At 43.3% G+C, this 21,223-nt stretch overlaps 1 protein-coding gene and 1 non-coding gene across 4 annotated transcripts in view; one reads left to right on the forward strand and one right to left on the reverse strand.

Annotated features, from left to right (window-relative positions):
* Nucleotides 1-21,009, forward strand: part of RNASE12 (ribonuclease A family member 12 (inactive)) — a 24,758-nt gene extending 3,749 nt beyond the window's left edge. For all 3 annotated transcript variants that reach the window (XM_043471338.1, XM_043471336.1, XM_043471337.1), the window contains 3 exons: nt 16,212-16,355; nt 19,492-19,670; nt 20,352-21,009. In XM_043471338.1, the coding sequence (XP_043327273.1) occupies nt 16,285-16,355; nt 19,492-19,670; nt 20,352-20,827 (726 nt within the window). In that variant the 5' untranslated portion in view covers nt 16,212-16,284 and the 3' untranslated portion in view covers nt 20,828-21,009. The remainder of the gene's footprint in view (nt 1-16,211; nt 16,356-19,491; nt 19,671-20,351) is intronic.
* Nucleotides 7,766-7,847, reverse strand: TRNAL-AAG. Its single transcript has one exon. It is a non-coding gene; the product is annotated as a tRNA-Leu (tRNA).
* Nucleotides 21,010-21,223: the final 214 nt, after the last annotated feature.

The following is a 21,223-nucleotide window of genomic DNA, read 5'->3' on the forward strand; positions in this document are numbered from 1 at the left end:
TAACGTCAAATATCATTTCTCTTTTGTAGTCTTGTTATTAAACAGGAAGTGTTCCTTCAGAACTTAGGGAGGTGGAAATTTTCCTAGGCGCTAAGCCTGTGGCCCACACTGGGTACTGGGGCCGCCACAGCTCAACAAGTGTGACCACGCGTCTTGTCCCAGAAAGCCTGGACTCCCTCCCTCATTCAAACCTAACATTCCAGGGCCCTTGGGTGTGTTAGTAGGCGTGTGGGAGTTTCTGGTAGAGTAGCACCCTGGGAAGGAACTTCTTGACAGGGGTGCTCATACATGCCTGCAAATTAGCCTCAACCTATAAATCTGTTTCATCATTCACTGGGGGTCCAACCCCAAACCAATTAAACCAAAGTCTTTGAGGATGGTCATTTCATAACAGATCTTCAAATGTAATTAAGGTTGGCCTGGGAGTTACAGATGCTACCTAGTTGCTCTACAGGCCACAGCTAGAGACCACGCCCAGTATCCTAGCAACTAGGCATCCTGCATCCATTCCACCTGCCTCAGAATCACCCTTTTCCAGCTGGTACTTCCTCTTCACTCCTTAAGTTTAGTTCTGAGTACAATCTTTTCTCTGGGATATGGGGTGGGAGGGGTGGTAACTCTCATCCTCTACACAAAGGCTAGACTCTCAGTTCATGACCTTCATCCTACTCGCTCCCCATCTGCTGGATATGCAGTGTTCACATCCCCTTATTTCAGTCAGATGCACTCTGACTCACCTGATGAACAAGACCTAGAAACCATAAGTAATTTTTACTTCACTGTTAATTATTTTCCTGAGTATTTAACTTCTAGTACCTCTTAAGACATTTGGAAGAACAGTAAAACAAATGATCTTGGAATCATTGTTTAGTGCTTTCTCTTGTGACCTATATTCAATCCTGTAACAATTAATATTGTCTGTACCTTTAGAATATTTCCAGAGTCTAAACATTTTTCACCACCTCCACCACCTCTGTACCCCAAGACACCACCACCTCGCCCCTGCGCTATTACAATAGCCCATCAGCAGGCCTCTCTGGTTGGCCCTTGTGTATACTCTCAATGCAGTATAGATGTAAACAAGAAGGACCCTATGGGGCCTTCCCAGAACATGCCTTCTCTCATATTCTCTGCCTTAACTCTTCTCTGGAGTACCTAGATAACAGTATTTGATGCATAGTATTTTCAGAGTTGTTTTACAGTTATGAACCATCCCCGCCCCAACCAAATGGAAGATGTTAACTACTCGATGACCATGAGCACATAGACCCCAGCCTCCTGGAGCCTAAGGACTGATACTGTTAACCCCTATGACAATGCCTGTTGCCTCACCATCAGCCAATCAGAGAAATGTGCAAGAGCTGATCACATACCCTATGACTCTTTCCCTCACCTGGCTTTTAAAAATGCTTTGTTTAGGAACTTCCCTCATGGTCCAGTAGTTAAGATTCTATGCTTCCACTCAGGGGTCACGGTTCAGTCCCTGGTCAGGGAACTAAGATCCCATATACCGCACTGTGTGGTCAAAACCCAAAATGCTTTCCTGAAACCCTTCTGGAGCTTAGACAATTTAGAGTCTGAGCCACTTCGTCTCCTTCCATGGCCCTGCAATAAACTTTTCTCTTGCTCCAAACTCCCATATTTCAGTTTGTTTCACCTCACAGTGAGTCAGGCACACGAACTTGTGTTAACAGAGAGAACGATCCTATTAAAACCTTTGTTGTTGTTTTTCAGTTGCTATGTCATGTCGACTCTTTGTGACCCCATGGACTGCAGCAAGCCAGGCTCCTCTGTCCTCCACTATCTCCTGGAGTTTGCTCAAATTCATATCCATTGAGTTGGTGACGCTATTTAGCCATCTCATCCCAGTAGCATATTGGACACATTCCAACCTGGGGGGGGGGCGCTCATCTTCTGGTGTCATATCTTTTTGCCTTCTCAAACTGTTCATGTAGATCTCCAGGCAAGAATACTGGAGTGGGTTGCCATTTCCTCCTCCAGTGGACCATGATTTGTCGAAACTCTTCACTATGGCCCGTCCATCTTGGGTGGTCCTGCAGAGCATGGTTCATAGCTTTATTAAGTTATGCAAGCCCCCTCACCATGACACAGCTGCAATCCATGAAGGGGATTAAAACCTTGGAGAGAGCAGATTATTGCTCTGCTTAAAATCCTTTGATGCATCTTTGTTTCATTTCACATTTTATCAAAACTCCTTGCCATGACTTCAAAAATCTCTACACGACTCTGCCATTTCTCAGACTCCTCTCACTTTTTTGACCTCATCTCCCACTGTCTCTCCCATTGTCAGCTGTGTTCCAACCACATTAGCCTATAGTGGTTCTCAGAAATACCCACCCCAGTGCCTTTGCAAATGCTCTTCTCTCTGCTTTGAATCTTATCTCCTTCATATCTGCATGGCTCAATCCTGCTTTTAAGATCTCTGCTCAGATGTTATCAGAGCGACCTCTGTATGAAATAGCACCCACCCCCTTTGCTCTCTGCTCCTCTGTCTCTACTGTAACTACATTCTTTGCACGGACCAGCACCTAACTTTTGCTGGTGCTCCTGCTGTTGTTTAATTCTCCTTCTTCAACCACTAGAATGGAAGCTCCGTGAGGACAGGGCATTGTATTTGTTGTTTTCACTGCCAAAGTCTCCTATTCCAGAGGCTGAAACAGTTCTTAGCACCTAATAGATACTCAAGAAATATTTGTTTAATAAAGTGTGTGAATTGTTTTATTTTATTTATTTTTAACCACAGAGCAAGGTCCTAACTGCCAGATCACCATGGAATTCCCTGTGTGGATTATTTTAAATCAAAAAGGAATCCCTGGGGACTTCCCTGGCAGTCCCTGGTTAAGACCTTGCGGCCCCAGTGCAAGGGAAGGTGGTCCAATCCCTGGTCAGGTAGCAAAATTCCCACATGCCTCGGGCCAAAAAAAAAAAAGAACCCAAAACATAAAACAGAAGCAATATTATAACAAATTCAACAAAAACTTTAAAAGTGGCCCACATTAAAGAATATTTTAAAAAAGAAAAAGGAATCCCTGATTCTGGATGCCGAAGGGAATAAGGAGCATGGAGGTTTTGGGAGCTTGAACAGAGGGCTCTTGCAGTGTCGGGTATCCTATGCATGTGCCATCTTCTAAGAAAGCCTGAGAGTGGGCTTTCTGAAATATATTCTTTGGCAGCTCTCCTCGGTCACGGTATGGACCTGCAAATGCTTTCCAGAAGCGTTGAAAGGTTCTCCCAACTGGACATAAGGAAAGGCACAAAGGAGGCCCTCACAGCTGTAAACTGTGCCTCAGTGCCACCGACTTCTGTAGCAAGCTCTCCCCGGGCAGAGCTGCTGAAGTACAGAGCTGCTTGGGCAAATTCTGAACCACATGGTGTTTTGAGGTCACACTGTAGGGTTGCATTTAGCAGGGCCATTCTGTTAGAGTCTGTAAAATAATGGACTTAATAAGAACAAAAGTCCATAAAAGGGAGGTTGCAGAGGATGAGAAAAACGAAAGAAAAGAAGCTGTATAATCCAATGGGACTTTATCAACTTCACTTGACCAGGTTTCATGATAAGCGATCTGTGACTGTGAGTCAAGGAAACAGTGCTCACATGTAGGGAGAATGCTGGGAGGAGTATTTAAAACAAGAAGTGAAAACCTGTTGATGCTCTCAAGATAGGTATTAATAGGCAAAGTGACTGTTCTCAGGGGCTATGACCACCAGTTGAAATCTGCCCCCTTGTGGACAGACCAAATATTACCATGAGTTTTTCCATTAGGGTCTTGGAGATGATTGATTTAATCTCCTTGCAGTCTAAAATCCTACTGCAGTGCAAAAACCTATGGGGACTCTCAAGAGTCTTCTCTAGCACCACAATTTGAAAGCATCAATTCTAAAGCATCATTTCTTCAGGTGCTCGGGCTTCTTTATGGTCCAACTCTCACATCCGTACATGATTCCTGGAAAAACCATAGCTTTGACTATACCGACATTTGTTGGTGAAGTGATATCTCTGCTTTTTAATATGTTGTCTAGGTTTGTCACAGCTTTCCTTCCAAGGAGCAAGTGTCTTTTAATTTCACGGCTGTAGTCACCATCCGCAGTGATTTTGGAGCCCAAGAAAAGAAAATCTGTCACTGCTTCTACTTTTTCCGCATCTATGTCCTATGAAGTGATGGGACCAGATGCCATGATCTTAGTTTTTTGAATGTTGAATTTTAAGCTAGCTTTTTCACTCTCCTCTTTCACCTTTATCAAGAGACATTTTAGTTCCTCTGTTTTCTGCCATTAGAGGGATATTATCTACATATCTGAGGTTGTTGATATTTCTCCCTGCAATCTTGATCCCAGCTTATGATTCATGCAGCCTGGCATTTCGCATGATGTACTCTGCATCTAAGTTAAATAAGCAGGGTGACAGTATACAGTCTTGTCATACTTCTTTCCAAATTTTGAACCAGTCCATTATTCCATGTCCAGTTCTAACTGCTGCTTCTTGACCTGCACATGGGTTTCTCAGGTGGCACGTAAGGTGGTCTGGTATTCCCATTTCTTTAAGAATTTTCCACAGTTTGTTGTGATCCACACAAACCAATCAATTCTAAAAGAAGTCAACCCTGAATATTCACTGGAAGGAGTGACGCTGAAGCTGAAGCACTAACACTCTGGCCACCTGATGCAGAGAGCCGATTCATTGGAAGAGACCCTGATGTTGGAAAAATTGCGGGCAGGAGAAGGGGGCAACAGAGGATGAGAAGTCTGGATGGCATCACCGACTCAATGGACATGAGTTTGAGCAAACTCTGGGAGATAATGAAGGACAGGGAAGCTTGGAGCACCGCTGTCCACAGAGTTGCAAAGAGTCGGACATGACTCAGCGACTAAACAGCAGTAGCTTTCAGATTAAAAATTAATTTTCAAGGACCTCATTACTTTTTGCTGAATCTTCCGTGTGCATTATATGGAGGTGTATCTTACAGGGGAAAAAGTTATATTACTGTCCAGGGAGATGGTGTTGGTGGGGTTAAGCTGAACTACTTATTAAAGTACATGGCATCCCATGGATATACAGGGAAAGCAGAAAATAGAGCTATCACCCATTAGCAAAACTCTTGAGTTGTTTCTTTAACTGAAGATGAAGGTTCAGAGTGACAATCAAAGATTTAAAATCTTCAAGTAGAGGTGAATCAACATTTTTCTTTTCTTTTATTGATCTTTCTGATCTTATGTCCATATGGGGCTACAGGGTCCCACCAAAAAGTATCAAAATGGACTGTTAAATTTTGCCAAGGATAGCCTTTTGATACTATTTTTAAGGGTGAAATCTGGTTCTTTTAGGACATGCACTCTTGGATTTTTCCGTTCAGTCTGTATTTAAAGAGTATTTATTGAGCAAACATTTGCTGAACATTTGCATTATTCCAGGCTCTGTGCTTGGAACAGAGGTTACTTCAGGGAACCAGACAGATGTGGCTTCTACCCTCATGAAACAATCAAATAATTTTTCAAAAACTGAGAATTACAGTAATTTAATATATTAGTGATAAAGACCATAAAGGAAAAGTACGAGTGTGATGCAAGCAAAACAGAGACTGTTCATTTCGGCTGGGGCTTCTGGGCAGGCTGGCCTAAGGAAAGGAGAATGGGGAGAGGCGAATGGAATAAGGAACATATGCAGGAACTAGATGTTAAAATCTTGAGTTGAGAGGAACCCTGATGAGTTCAGGGATCTAAAAAGGGGAGTTTAAGGAGGGTTAGGGAGACAGGGAGAGTGGTTTGGGGTGAGGCGCCTTTGTGTGGCCTGGTAGGCAGAGGTAAGGACTATGGTCATTATTTTAAGACTTAAGAAAAGTCACTGATACAGTTTAGGTCGGGGGGCGGGGGGTGGTGGAGAGCACAGGCACAGAACTAAATTTGTGTTTTCAAAAGATTACTGCGGTATAGTAGGGCTGACAAAAAGCCATGGAGAACCCCTGTGTCAGCTTTCTAATAAGCAAGCCCAGAGCCCCACGTCAGGGAGGTTTACGGATGAATGTGTTTTATCAACTCTAAAGTTGTTCATTGTTTTTCTCTCGTGCATTCTGCCAACTCTGCCAGCTCCCAGCCACTTCAGAGGAGGTCAGTGAGGCCCGTGGAATTAAGCTCAGGGTCACAGAACTATTGAGTGGCAAAGCCAGTGTAAAGAGAGGAACACAGCTTTCATGACTCCCAGGCCACTGCTCATTTTGCCCTAGCTGTAGGCCTCTGAAAAGGGAGGGTGTTTTTCTTTTTCTTTTTGTTGGTGGTTGGCTTTATTTTTGGTTTTGTTTATTTATGTATAATGTGGAGAAGGAAACGGCAACCCACTCCAGTACTCTTGCCTGGAAAATCCCATGGACAGAGGAGCCTGGTAGGCTACAGTCCATGGGGTCGAAAAGAGTCAGACACGACTGAGTGACTTCACTTTCACTTTTTAAAAAAATTGCATCTGGGTTCTTTTAGGCCTTAATAATGATTGGGGTCAGGAAATCATCATTTGAAGGAATCTTATCTGATTTTCAGGGAAACTGAAATTGACTTCCCAGAGGACAGCAGAGATGGGAGTGGTAGGAAAGGTATGAACGTGCTTGGAGGTGCTGTAGAGGATTAATGCTCCTTCCTCAATGTGGACTCAAAGGAAACTGTTCAGGGCTCAGCCTGGGGACACACATGAGGAGTCAGGTACATTATGGTCAAAACTTTCTCAGAAGTGGGAAACAGAAAGGCTTACCAAGTAGCAATTAGATTCAGTTAGGGCAATCTCCCCTCAACCTGACCTCCCCTGGCCTACCACTTGGTGGCTGTCATTTCGAGAATGCAAGTAAAATTACCAAAAAAAAAAATTGGTTTGCCCCCAAGGGAGTACAGTCCCTCCCACTGCCTGTGTGCATAGCCTGGGGCTGTAGCTGCAAGGCTGAGAGGTTGATAGCCTCTGACTCAGAACATGTCCTGCCCAAATCAGCAGCAGCTTGTTTTTGGCCATAGGCAAGCTCCAGTCTAACTCACCTGGATGGAGACGGGTGAGGTAGTGGGAGGGCAGCTGGAAGAGGGCCCAAAGGCTTGTGAAGGTATTGAATGAACGCCTTCCTGTATTCCTACTGGCTTGAATCCTGCCAGTAACAGCTTATCTAGGAAACAGCTTTGTGGTTGCCGAAGGTAGTCAATCAACCCTTCCAGAATAGGGGTGGCTTCATGCTTTTTTTTTTTTTTTTTTTGGCAATAGTGTTTTTGACTTAGGGAGATATATTTATGCCAGAATGCCAATTCCCTAAGCCATTTCACAGGCTATTCCATCTCACTTCTGAATCAGCGTTCTGCTCCCCACTTTTGGGACTGTTGCCCGGGATCTAGCCCCCTATTTCTGCACAGCTCACCCTGACTCCTCAGGTGGCACTCCTGGTAAAGATCCTGCCTGCCAATGCAGGAAACTGTAAGCGATGCAGGTTTGATCCCTGGATTGGGAAGATCCCCTCCAGAAAGGCAAGGCAACCCACTCCAGTATTATTGCCTGGAGGAGACTCCAGACAGGAAAGAGGAGGCGCGCATGGAGTCGAACACTGAGCACACACGCACATGTAGCACCCTGACTCCAGCCAGGGAGGCAGAAAACACGTGGCTACTCCCCCAGCGTGGAGCGAAATAGAAGTGGTGGCCAGAGAATCCTCATCTTAAGAGAATAGCTTTCAGGGCCATTTAAATGTAGTTCAGAGCCTTTATTTGCAAAAGTGAGTGTTTGAACACTTGGCAGTGGTGGGATTCGAACCTACACCCCCGAAGAGACTGGAGCCTTAATCCAGAGCCTTAGACCGCTCGGCCACACTACCCTCTAAAGGGTTAATAGGACTGTGGAGGATGACTTGAGGAATATACTTTGTACGGTCCACTCTCCTCTGCTTCCCTCCATACCCTGTGGTTCATACACTTATTGTTCAGAGGAGGCTGTTGGTATCTCTTCCACCACCCCACCCCCCTCTTTTCTTCTTCATTTATTTTGCTTGCTTTCTTCTTTGAAGTCACAGTGCTTGAGATTTATGGAAAGAGTCTTTTTTTTTTTTCTTTTTTAGCATGCTTGTCCTGCTTCCCCCCCCCCCCCATTTATTTATATTAGTTGGAGACTAATTACTTTACATTATTGTAGTGGTTTTTGACATACATTGACATGAATCAGCCATGGATTTACATGTGTTTCCCATCCTGAACCCCCCTCCCAGCTCCCTCCCCATCCCTTCCCTCTGGGTCATCCTAGTGCACCAGCCCTGAGCACTTGTCTCATGCATCAAACCTGGACTGGCGATCTGTTTCACAATTGATAATATTCATGTTTCAATGCTATTCTCTCAGCTCATCCCACCCTCACCTTCTCCCACAGAGTTCAAAAGTCTGTTCTATAGATCTGTGTCTCTTTTTCTGTCTTACATATAGGGTTATTGTTACCATCTTTCTTAATTCCATATATATGTGTTAGTATACTGAATTGGTGTTTTTCTTTCTGGCTTACTTCACTCTGTATAATGGGCTCCAGTTTCATCCACCTCATTAGAACTGACTTGAATGTATTCTTTTTAATGGCTGAGTAATATTCCATTGTGTATATGTACCACAGCTTTCTTATTCATTTAACTGCCAATGGACACCTAGGTTGCTTCCATGTCCTGGCTATTATAAACAGTGCTGCGATGAACATTGGGGTACACATGTCTCTTTCAGATCTGGTTTCCTCAGTGTGTATGCCCAGGAGTGGGATTGCTGGGTCATATGGCAGTTCTATTTCCAGTTTTTTAAGGAATCTCCACAGTCTTCTCCATAGCGGCTGTACTAGTTTGCATTCCCACCAACAGTGTAAGAGGGTTCCCTTTTCTCCACACCCTCTCCAGCATTTATTGCTTGTAGACTTTTGGATAGCAGCCATTCTGACTGGCATGAAATGGTACCTCATTGTGGTTTTGATTTGCATTTCTCTAATAATGAGTGATGTGGAAAGAGTCTTATTGCACAAGAACGTCTGGAGAGGCCGGACAACCTTTGTTGACCTTATAGCCAAATTCTTCCTTTATTCTTTTCTACCACCTCTATTTTAGAGATGAAGGAACTGTGACTCTGAGAAGTGATACAGAAGAAGAAAAAGATCTGAAATCTTTCATCCATTCCATAACGTTTTTTGACCTCCTGTGGGTACCAGGCAGTGTGCTAGAGCAAGCAAATACATTGTTCGGGCTCTCCAGAAGCACACTGCATTGTGTGCCAAATACATTCTCTGCCACACCACATAGTAGTCACTACTGCTAAGTTGTGTACAGGAAGCTGGGAGGAAAGCTTTGTCTGGCACTCAAGGATACGATGAAAGTGGTTAATTCATAAAATTCCTGGAGGAACTGATAAAGTCCCATGCCCTTTGCTTGGCAGTCAAGAGATATTGCTTGATAGGTGGGCTTATGTCAAACGCCTAAGAGTTTGTGGGAACCAGCAGAAATTGCGAACTCCACTTCCAAGGTTAGAAAGAAGCTTGAGCTATCTATCATCTGACTGTTGTCCCCATCAGAGTAGTAGGTGAAAATGGTTTGGGAGGGCTGCTTGGTGAAAATGAACAGTGAAGAAAGAAAACAGATCCCAACTCAGAAGTACTTCCCACCTTCTGTCTTAAGAGTAGTGCTAAAAGGTGGACATCTAGGTGATGAAGAAATAGGGAGAGAGAGCTAGAGAATGGTGGAGAGTGGGGGTGAGGAGTACTTTCTGCTTTAAGCAAGCTTCCTAAATTCAAGGTATTCACAACTCTTTCTCTGTCAGTCACCCCCACTTCCAAGGCACACACACACGTTCTTACTACTCCCTTCCTCCCTACCTGACCCTGGACTCTCCCTCCCTGGTAGAACTCAGATCTCCCCAGTTTATCTCTAGGATCCCTATGAACTGTCTTGAACACGAGTAGTTAAGGCCTCTAACTGAGAAATACAGATGAATCCTTTTTCCTCCAATGGTCTGTTCTGACATAGGTCTTCCCAGGATCCAGGGAAGAAGCATTCTGAGGAGCAGGCTGAGTCGTGTGATGTGAGACAAGTGCATACCCTGTGCCTTGTGGAAGCTCTGAATGAGGAAAAGTGACCTAGACATCATGGTTTCCTATTAGGGTGTTGAGTAATCCACATCATAATGGAAAACTCAGCTTAACTGTGGGGTGGGTGCCACTCTACAAATTATGATACTGTTTACCAACTCGAGGCTCATCTAGTGTGGTGATCCTTAAATATCAGGGAGCATTATAATCACCAGTGATGGGCTACTAATTACACATGCAGAATCCAGGGCCTCATCTCCAGAGATTTTGATTCTATGGGTCTAGGGTAAAGCCCAGGTTTCTGTATTTTTCATCAGTAGCCAAGGGACTCTGATGGGTTTCACTTAGAAACCACCACCTGCACCTCTTTTTTTTTTTTAATCTGTGGGAGCCAGGAAGTGGTAGATTAAGGAGTGGTTGAGGACTGACTGTGAGGTCATCCCCTTCCACAATATGCTCCCCACCTTCCTTCCATTCCCATTCTTTGGCATGGGCAATTTGTGTTTCCTCAGTTTTATGGTAAAGTACTCAGAAGATACATCTTCAAGGGGGCCCCTTGCCTCTTCTTATGGAGTAATGAGCACCCCTCAGGCCGAGCTCCTTTGAAACTCTGTGGTCACTGCTGTGAATAGGCATGGAGGCCCAGCACTTGAGGAAGAGGACATATAAAGTATGGGATGATGAGGGGAGTAAGCATACCCCATATCAGAGTGGCCAAGAAAAAGGACAATTTGAAAAGGACACCTGGTGAAGGGCCTGCTGACGGATGGCAGGACTAGCAGATGTACGAATCAGGGTTAAGGTATTTTTTTCTCTTTTGTAATTAAAAATGTTCAGGAAGTCTGTTAAACTCCATATCCTTGTGTTTTGTGTGTATTAGTGAATATAGGGCAGGTCTGTGTCCAGGCTTTGGGAGAAGGGTGAAACAGGCCAGAAACAGCTGCAGCCCCATGGAGAAGCACTTTGAGAAGCCAGGGATGAACCAAGAAGAAAACCAGAGCATCTGTTTTGCACAGGAGATTAAAGCGCTCCCCAGAGATCTTGAACAGTTGCAGAAGGGAGCTAGAATTCTAATAGTGATGAAGCATGGAGCTTGGATTATTGCTATACAAGGGAGGGCAATCTCCCAAATCTAAAATATTGGGTCTATTTAGGTTACATTCCCTTTGGCTTATTATTTCCTTTGTTACCACTCAGATGCCTGGCTCCTAGCTTGCCATCTATGTCTCCTCATCCCATGTACTTTTTCCCCAAGTGATCTTTCACAGAACCCTGTTGCTTTGACTGCTAATAGTAGTGTCCCTCAAATAAAGCTCCAAGCTCAAATCAATTTGAAAAATCTTGAATTAAATGAAACTAGTCAAGCTTCTCTAAAGCTGAGCTTCTCAGAACCTCACGCTCTGTGAATCTCGTGAATGCAAAGGAAGGGATATAATGAAGTGTTTCCTCTAACTTTAGATCGTGAAACTTTTTTCTTGAAGTTCACTCATTAACATTTTACAGAAGGACATTTGCCTGAAGGCAAGGTGGCCCTCCAGTGTTTTTTGTTTGGTGTTTTGCTCACATTAGGTGGCATGTGGGATATTAGTTTCCCAGCTAGGAATTAAACCCGTGCTCCCTGCATTGTGAGCATGGAGTCTTAACCACTGAACCATCAGGGAAGTCCTTCCAGTGTTTCTCCTCTCCTTCTCTTGTAGTAATAGGGAGCCAGAATTTTAGCTGGGCACATGCCCACCCAGAATAAACCCTAAGTTTCCCAGTGTCCCTTGCAGTTGGGTCTGACCAAGCTATTGCTGATGAGATATAACTGGAAATAGTGTGCCAGACTTTGGGATGTGTCCTCAGAAGGCAGTGCAAGCCCCTTCCCTGCCTTTCTTCTCCCTGCTGGCTGGCTGGACTGCAGACTGGAAAGTTGTGACAGGGCAGCCTTCGGGACCATGACGCAGAACCCACACAATGAGAGAGAAGAACCACCATTTTGGAACACCTCACCAATTGTAGGCTAACTACCTAAGGCTTTCTCCTGGTGGCTCAGATGGTAAAGAGTCTGCCTGAAATGTGGGAGACCCAGGTTCGATCCCTGGGTCAGGAAATTACAACCCAGTCCAGTATCTTGCCTGGAAAATCCTATAGAGCTGGGCCAACTACAGGCCATGGGTCACAAAGAGTCAGACACGACTGAATGACTTCACTTTATTTACACAAGAAATAAACATTCATTTTGTTTAGACTACTATTACTTTGAGCTTTCTGTCATTAGCAGCCATTTGGGAAGTGTGTAAAGGTGATCTTTTTAGACTCTTTTTTTCCCTCAAAACAAGTTGTGTATTAGGACTTACACAAAGTCTAGGGATTTGCACATAAGCTAACAAAATTAATAAAGGATATTCCAAAAAGGATACTTGGAATAGGAAAGGGCCTTGGCTGATTAGTAGTATTTAGAATCAATAAATATATTCTAACAAATATACTAATTATAGTAAGTTGTTCAAAAGTTTTCTTCTAAAGCTTACATCTCTCTCTATATATATCAGTTCAGTTCAGTTCAGTTCAGTCGCTCAGTCGTGTCCTACTCTTTGCATTCTGGACTGCAGCATGTCAGGCTTCCCTGTCCATCAACAACTCCCGAAGCTTGCTCAAACTCATGTCCATCGAGACAGTGATGCCATCCAGCCAGCTCATCCTCTGTCGTCCCCTTCTCCACCTGCCTTCAATCTTTCCCAGCATCAGGGTCATTTCCAGTGAGTCAGTTCTTTTCATCAGATGGTCAAAGTATTGGAGTTTCAGCTTCAGTCCTTCCAACGAATATTCAGGACTGATACTTATATATCTTTGATCTCTTTCCCCTATCAGTAGGTCCAAGGGCTATATACAAATATGTATGTATTAATAAACTGTTTTTCTTTCAATAAACTTCATTTGTCAAAGACAAATACAGTACTGTAAACAGTCTCCAAGGGCATTGGCCCCAAGGCCCCACTCTGTACAGACAATTCCTCAGAATCCACAGGAATTCTGAGTTTCCAGAGTCCAGAATGGTTCAGAACATACACACAGCGGCTTAAGCTCATCCAGTCAGTAAGGTGAGCAAAAAGTGTCCTCCAGGCCTCATGCCTCCTTCATCCGGCACTCCGTTCTTAGCACTCCTGAGACAAGCTTCCCGGGTTCTTTATTGGAGGGCGTTTAAGCACCAGCCCTTGGTGCTACTCCACAACACGCTGTTTTAACGGTTGTGAGTCAAATCCAGGGGAGGGGCCAAGGAGTTGGAAATGTTTTCCTTCCTGAGGGGAGCTTGTTCAGAGTACTCCTGACATGGAGCCTGCTTGTAAGTGGCAGCAAACTGATCATAACAACAATCAAAATAAAAATGTAAATTACATAATATATTAGAGGGTATAAATGAAATAGAAAAGAAAAAAGTAGAACATGTGAGTGTGGGTCAGGCATGTGTGGGCTAGAATTTCAGGTGGGTTGGTCTGCGTGGGCCTCACTGGCAGACTTGAGGGAAGGAGAGTGAGTGAGCAGAGCGTCTGTGACGGACAGACATCGGGGATCCGGCAGAGGGGGTGGCCAGAGCAAACACCCCAGGCAGGAGACCCCCGACCTATACAGAAAACACAGCTAGAACAGATATGGATGGGGTGTGAATTTGTCACTAATGTGGCTCTTATCAGCTCCCACTGATTTTGTCATTCTTTTCATTTCCATTAGTTATTGTTCTTGTTTAGTTACTGAGTGGTGTCCAACTCTTTGGAATCCCATGAACTGCAGCACGCCAGGCTTCCCTGTCCTTCACCATCTCCCAGAGCTTGCTCAAATTTATGTCCATTGAGTCAGCGATGCTATTTAACCATCTCATCCTCTGTTGTCCCCTTCTCCTCCTGCCCCCAATCCCTCCCAGCATCAGGGTCTTTTCCAATGAGTCAACTCTTCACATCAGGTGGCCAAAGTATTGGAGTTTCAGCTTCAGCATCAGTTCTTCCAATGAATATCCAGGACTGATTTCCTTTAGGATTGACTGGTTGGATCTTTTTGCAGTCCAAAGGACTCTCAAGAGTCTTCTCCAGCGCTATAATTAGAAAGCATCAATTCTTCAGCACTCAGCCTTCTTAATGGTCCAACTCTCATGTCCATACATGACTACTGGGAAAACCATAGCTTTGACTATATAGACCTTTGTTGGCAAAGAGATGTCTTTGGTTTTTAATATGCTGTCTAGGTTTGTATTGGTTATTCTTCTTCTCTAAAGAAGAACTTTCCTTTATTACATGAAAGATATTTGGCTACCCCGAAATAATGTGCAGCTCTTATATTTTAATTATAAATTTTCATATTAAGGATTGATTCAGACTCAGAGGGGAATAGTGATCTTTGTCTTTTCACTGATATGTCCCTAGTGTCTAAAATAGTGTCTGGCACAGGTAGACAAATCACATGTGAATGATAAAATTTCCTTATAATAGGTGACAAAAATATATAAACAGTGACCATATAAACAGTGACTGAGGAAACTAAGTCTTAGCACAACCAAGAGTCAAGAATTCTGAGTGTGAACCCTGTACTCAAGGAGTTTTTTAAGGGAAGTTGATAAGAATGTTTGTCTCCTGGTTAGTGCTATTGGCTGATAGATGTTTCTAGATGCCCCTGGATCCCTGGGAGGAAAAAAGCCATAATAACAACCACATTGAATTTCTCCCCAGATTAGTAAGACAGAAGACTTAGAATTAACTTTAATTTGATATAGAAGCAATAAGGTGATGCAAATTTTCTTGCCTAAGTTTGTAGAATAAGATCTATACCTGTTAGGCAGCAAAATATTTATTACTTACAATCCTGCACTGATTTTTTAAGTGAATCAATTATCAGGAAGGGCCTTTTTTTCCCCCGCTGATATCTTGCCAGGCATTTTTGAAGAACATTCAAGAACATATTTGTTTTCACAAAAATGAAATCATACTTTGTATTTCATCACATAACTTTTCACTTACTTCATCAGACTTAATGGAAAAGAATGTAAAAAGGAATGTGTACATGCGTATAACTGAATCACTTTGGTGTACAGCAGTAAATTACCCATGCGTGTGTGCTAAGTCGTTTCAGTCATGTCCACCTCTTTGTGACCCTATGGACTATAGCACTCCAGGCTCCTCTGTCTATGGCAAGAATACCAGAGTGGGTTTCCTTACCCTTCTCCCAGGGATGGAACCTGTGTCTCTGATGTCTGCAGCAGTGGTAGGCGGGTTCTTTACCACTAGCGCCACCTGGGAAACCTGATTAAAAAAATATGATTCATCAGACTTACCTCAAATTTTTATTTATTTGTTTATTTTAAAAAAACTTTTAATTTTGTATTGGGGTACAGCCAATTAACAGCTGTGATAGTTTTAGGTGAACAGTGAAGGGACTCAGCCATACATATACACGTATCCATTGGGAGGGGTCTTGATTTGGTTACAAGGTACTGATGGGAAGGTGGGGGCAGAGGGACAGGTGGAATCCAGGAGACACAGAAGAGCTGGCACCATGGAGAAGTGAGGCTCTCAAGTCAGAGATGGAGAGAGATGGGGGAGTTAAAAGGGAACTTTGATAGTTTTACAGCAGATGGAGATTTTAAAAACTAGTTTTGCATTATTGTTTGTGTGACAACTGAGGCCCTGCACCCAGGGAGGGTTCCCATACTCCCAGGGAAAGTCAAAGCAACCTCCAAACGTCTGTTCCATCACGTTTCCTCTGCAGGAGAGAGCAAGTGAGCCTAGGTCTGTCTGGAACGTTCTTGGATCCTGCGGGGGGAAAACATCCTGGGCATCTCTATATCCAAGAAAACTTCAGTGGTGTCTATAGTACTATTTGCTAAAAGTTGGTGCAATTGGATTTGCTTGGGGAGATTTGGCAGAATGGTGAGATCTTTAGTCTGCCTGTCAATTGCTGCTTCACAGATCATCCCACATGGTGGCCAAAAACAACAACACTCATTCAATCCTAAATCTGGAGGTTGAACTTCACTAGGCAGTTCTTGCTTGAGGTTCTGTATGTGGTTTCATGCACAGGGAACTGAAACGGGTGGAGCAGTCTGGGCATCTCTCTCGCTGTATGGCCTCCCCCCGTGTGGTCTCAACAGTCAGACTTCTTTCTGCAGGACACCCAGAGTCAACATCCTCGGAGAACCACGGCCCAGTGGAAGCTTGTGACCTCGGCTGAGAGGTCACGTGATGCTACATGATGGGAGCAGGCACAGAAGCCCACCCTTATTCTCAGGAAAGGACAGAGACTCTACATCTTGGTAAGGGAGTGGTAAGGTTCTGGAAGAGACTGTGGGATAGAAATATACTGTGGTCATTTTGGGGAGAAATCCAATCTGCTACATGGCTTTAAGGTGAGCGAGGCATTGGGCAACTGCAGAAGTCTTGCAAGGGTAGCCAACCACATCTGTGGGACATGAATAAGCTCCACAGTTTCCTGAGGGAGGTGAAGCAGCTGGAGGTCTTTGCTCATTTCTCTCCCTCCATGCGTTCTCTCCACTGGTGGCCTCTACACAGCCAAACTTCATACATGGCAGCTGAAGGCATCCAGAGTAAGTGCTTGCTTCCTCTACTGTCCCTTTGAGGCCACTGCCTTGTCACAGACAATGTGGGACGTGGGTCAGTTTCTAGCTGTCCTGGAGTAGAGCTCATTAATTTGACAGGATGAGTCATGAGAGGAATTACTTACGTTGTTTTACATCCTGGCTCTGATATTAGTTTCCAGCAACTATCTGCCTCCTGCAGTCTTCTGAGATAGACCTGAGACTTAGCAAAGGGAGAGTGGTGGGAACTTTAGGTTGAGCGCGATCATCTGATAATCCCTTCCCTTCTTTCTCCCCTCTTCCTCCTCCCTGCCCCCCTCTTCCTTCCTGCCTCCTTCTTCTCCTCTTCCCCTTCCATCTCCATCCTTCCTTCTTTCCCTCTTTTCTTCTTCCCTCCCTTCCCTCTTCAGAACTAAGTTGATCATATTCTGTTTACAGCCTCTCTGGTTTTATTCAATTTTATTATTTTTCCTTTTTATCCCTTATCCTTGCTTCTATTTCTCTCATTCTCATGGGCATCTGTCTTAGAGGATGTAATCCACATTCTTCCATCCTATTTAGATATTGTATATCCTTGGAAAATATATTATTTTGGAGCATGCATGTTTTCAATTTAAATCAACTGGCAGTGATTTTTTTTTCACCCAGCACCATGTTTTGGAGTTCTATACATGTTGCTATTTGTAAAACTAGTGCATTATTTGAAGCTGTTATATACTATTTTATTTTATGTATCTAAAACATCTCTACCTGTCCATTTCTGTCATGCGGGACATTTAAGTTACCTTTAGCTCTTTTCTGCCACTTATCATGCTGTGATGAACATCCCTGCACATATTCCATCTGGAAGAACTCTGTTGGAGTCTATGCTCGTGATAAGATTACACGGTCTCAGATTATACCCATTCATAATTTCACCAAATACTTCCAGATTACTTTCCAATATCACTACACCAATTTTTCAAGCCTACTAACATTTTTTCCAGCACTTGATGTTAGATATTCTAGTTGTTGATAATCTGGTGGTTAAAAACCACTTATATCTTGGTTATGTTAATTTCCATTTATTAGATTACCAACACAGTTAAGCATTGACTTCCTCTTCTGAAATCGACTTTTCATAACTCTTGACAATCTTTTCTCCTCTGGAGTGTTTGTGTCTTTTTATTGTTGATATAAAGGAAATCAGTCCTGAATATACATTGGAAGGACTGATGGTGAAGCTGAAACTCCAATACTTTGGCCACCTGATGCGAAGAACTGACTTCTTGGAAAAGACCCTGATGCTGGGAAAGATTGAAGGCAGGGGGAGAAGGGGATGACCGAGGATGAGATGGTTGGATGGCATCACCGACTTGATGGACATGAGTTTGAGCAAGCTCCAGGAGTTGGGAATGGACAGGGAAACCTGGTGTGCTGCAGTCCATGGGGTTGCAAAGAGTTGGACATGACTGAGCGACTGAACTGAACCACTGAAAGAAGGAATTCCTTATGTCTAGGTGTTAATCTTTGGTTAGTTTTAGGCATTACAAATGTTTTCTCCATTTGGCTGCCAGCACTATAAAACATTTAAACCAAGCCTCAACTCTATTGCGAAAGGGTAATACTCTGAAATAAGAGATAGGCCTAGTTGCATTAGTTGAGGATAAATTTTGTAACAAGAGTTGATTCCTTGCCTGTGAACTTAGTATCACATCTATATTTTAGCAACTTGGAAATCCTGGCAGGAAACAGTGAACATGTGACAATAAATAGATAGAGTTCTTTTTATACAACAGAAATGTTTTTGTAAGATGTGCAAATCAAAATTTGTTAATTGAAAATTTCACAAACAATTAATTATGCACTTATATCTTTGTGGCATTTTTGCAGCACATACCAAAACAGGACAATTTGAATTGTGAAAGGACAGCCAGAGTGAAAATTTTGGGAAAGTAAATAAAAACCTCCTGCATGTTCATCTTCATGGTCTGGAATTATGCTTTTATTTTTATTGCATAGAAAGAGACACATTCTTTGAAGACTTTTCCAGGACTGTCTCCTAGACAAATTTTAACCCCCAAATAGCTTTCGACATGACATTTAGAAAGACATATACAGATACATACAAAGGAGACTATGTAGCTGTCTTTCCAAGAGAGAAATCATTTCAGAGCAAGAAAGAGCAAAATTAAGTCCATTTTCCCATTCCTATATCAAAGACTGTAAGATTTTGGCAACAAAAATAATTCTATTGTCTCGATACCTGAGCCACTATTTTACTTAAGCCCTTATCTACTAATTTTCCATGTAGGTGTCCAATGTATACTATAATTCAGTGGTTCTCAAATTTTGCTGCATATTAGAGTCACTGGGAAACGCTTAATATACTCAACACTCAGGTTTTACCCAACACTAACTGAGGCAGAATGCCGCAAGGTGGCATTTAAAAATGCCTCAGAGATTCATAAGTTCAGCAGAGTTCAGAAATCATTACCATGCTCTCTGAGAGCCTAGGGCTTTATCAAGACTCATGTTAATGTCCGGGAATTGTTTCTGCCCTGTCCTGGACACCACATGGGAATGAAATTTGCTGAAACTGGAATTCAAGGCTTAAGGATTGAGATGGTGAGATTTTTATTATTTTTGCCATATCGTATCTCTGCCTGAAACTTTCTGCAACTTACTTCTTCATTAATGAAGTGGAGATAACAACTACTTCACAAGTTTGTAGTAAGGACTGATGAAAATTTGGAAAATAACTAGACTGAGGACTTTAATAAGTGTTTTGAAAAGTCACTGCTTGTTTAATGAGGACACAAACAGGACCTGCCTTCCCCAACTGTCCCTCTGAAAGTAACTTCTCTTCCTGAAGGCAGCCAAGCACACTCCCCTCCTACAGGCGCCTCCCTTTCTGCTCCTTCCACTTGGACCTGCCCACACTCAGCTGGCTCCCTACCAGTTATTGTCTGGGAACAGTGAGACACAAAGGACTTTCTGAGTTCCATGATCACAAGGATATGTTGTCTATGAGAGCTACAGCAAAAACCAAAGGTGAGAGGGTCTAGCACAAAACCAAGTAAGATCGACAGAAGGAGAGGTTGGGGAGGAATTGGGAGGAAAGGATCAGTAGACAGTGCTAAAAAAGCACATGGAATTGGGTAGGATCAAGGCTAAGACAATTATGGGAGAGAAAGTTGTTTAGTAATAGGAATAAAACAATCAGATATGGGGTACTTTTAATAGCTTCGGTATGTTTTGCTTTGTATTAAGCACTCTGATGGATTCAGGAGAAACAGGTGATGAGATACCAACTATTAAGAAGCTATGGAGACCACCACCACCACCACCAAAACCCAGGAATAATTAGAGAACTGATCAATGCCAGCCTGAGAGCTGAAATGATCAGAAAGGGCTTTCCTGGGGAGCTGTACCTCTAGCTGAACATTGCAGGGTTAGCATGGTTTTTATTAACAGAGAGAAGGCTATTAAAATATCAAAGGCTAGGGGAGAAAGTCCCTGGGTCGGGAAGATCCCTGGAGTAGAAAATGGCAACCTATTCCAGTATTCTTGTTTGGAAAATTCCATGGACAGAGAAGCCTGGTGGGCTACAGTCCATGGGGTCGAAAAGAGTTGAACGTGACTGAGCAGGCATGCACAGGGGGGAAAGTCAGTGGATGGGGCTGGTGGAATCTGATCACTCTCCAGTGTTTGCTGTCTTCTCTTCCTCTATAGGAATTAAGCCAAAACATGTGAAGGATCTCATACCTCTGATGATACTAATGGTGATAATCTTCTTGCTGCTTCTCTTCTGGGAAAATGAGCTGGATGAGGATGCAGTGGCAGCAACTTTAGAGCAGTTGCATGTGGATTACCCTCAGAGTGACATTCTGATAAGGTACTGCAACCACATGATCATACAAAGAGTCATCAAGGAACCCAACAACACCTGCAAAAAAGAGCATTTCTTCATCCATGAGAGGCCTCGAAATATCAACAATGTTTGCAATTCTCCCAGGAGGGTGCCTTGCCAAAACCACCACCCCGGTCTCTGCTTCCTGAGTGAAATCGAGTTCAAAATGACAGTCTGTAAGCTCATTGAAGGTACCAGATATCCTGCCTGCAACTACCGCGTTTTCACCACAGAGGGGTTTATTGTTGTCACTTGTGATGACATGGGGCCGTCTAAAATCCAGAGATACCCTGAATAATCTGAGACCAGCATCAGAGTCTGCCGTCCTCTCATCTCCTCTGTCAGAGGCACTGGTGCTGGTTTTCCTGCACACTGTGGACATGGGGCCATGCCTAGAGTGAAATGCATTTATCCTTCCATTATTGCTGAGCTGGAATCTTTTTATTCTGATTCAATTAAAAAAAAATCTACTGAATTAAACCATAAACTCTATATGTGTTTTAATTCCTTCTCCTTTTTCTGTGGGTCATTTGATGAGAACAAAGAGTGAATCTTACGCAGGCCTGAAATTAGGTAAGGGAAGTAAGGTACTCATTTGACACCCAAAATTTGAGGAACACCAAAATCCCCAGAGTCATAGAGTCAAATAAAATTTTAAGGATCAATATAAAAATTTCTGATGAGCAAAATATCT

Source organism: Cervus canadensis, chromosome 6 (assembly GCF_019320065.1).
Source record: "Cervus canadensis isolate Bull #8, Minnesota chromosome 6, ASM1932006v1, whole genome shotgun sequence".
Classification (NCBI taxonomy): Eukaryota; Metazoa; Chordata; class Mammalia; order Artiodactyla; family Cervidae; genus Cervus; species Cervus canadensis.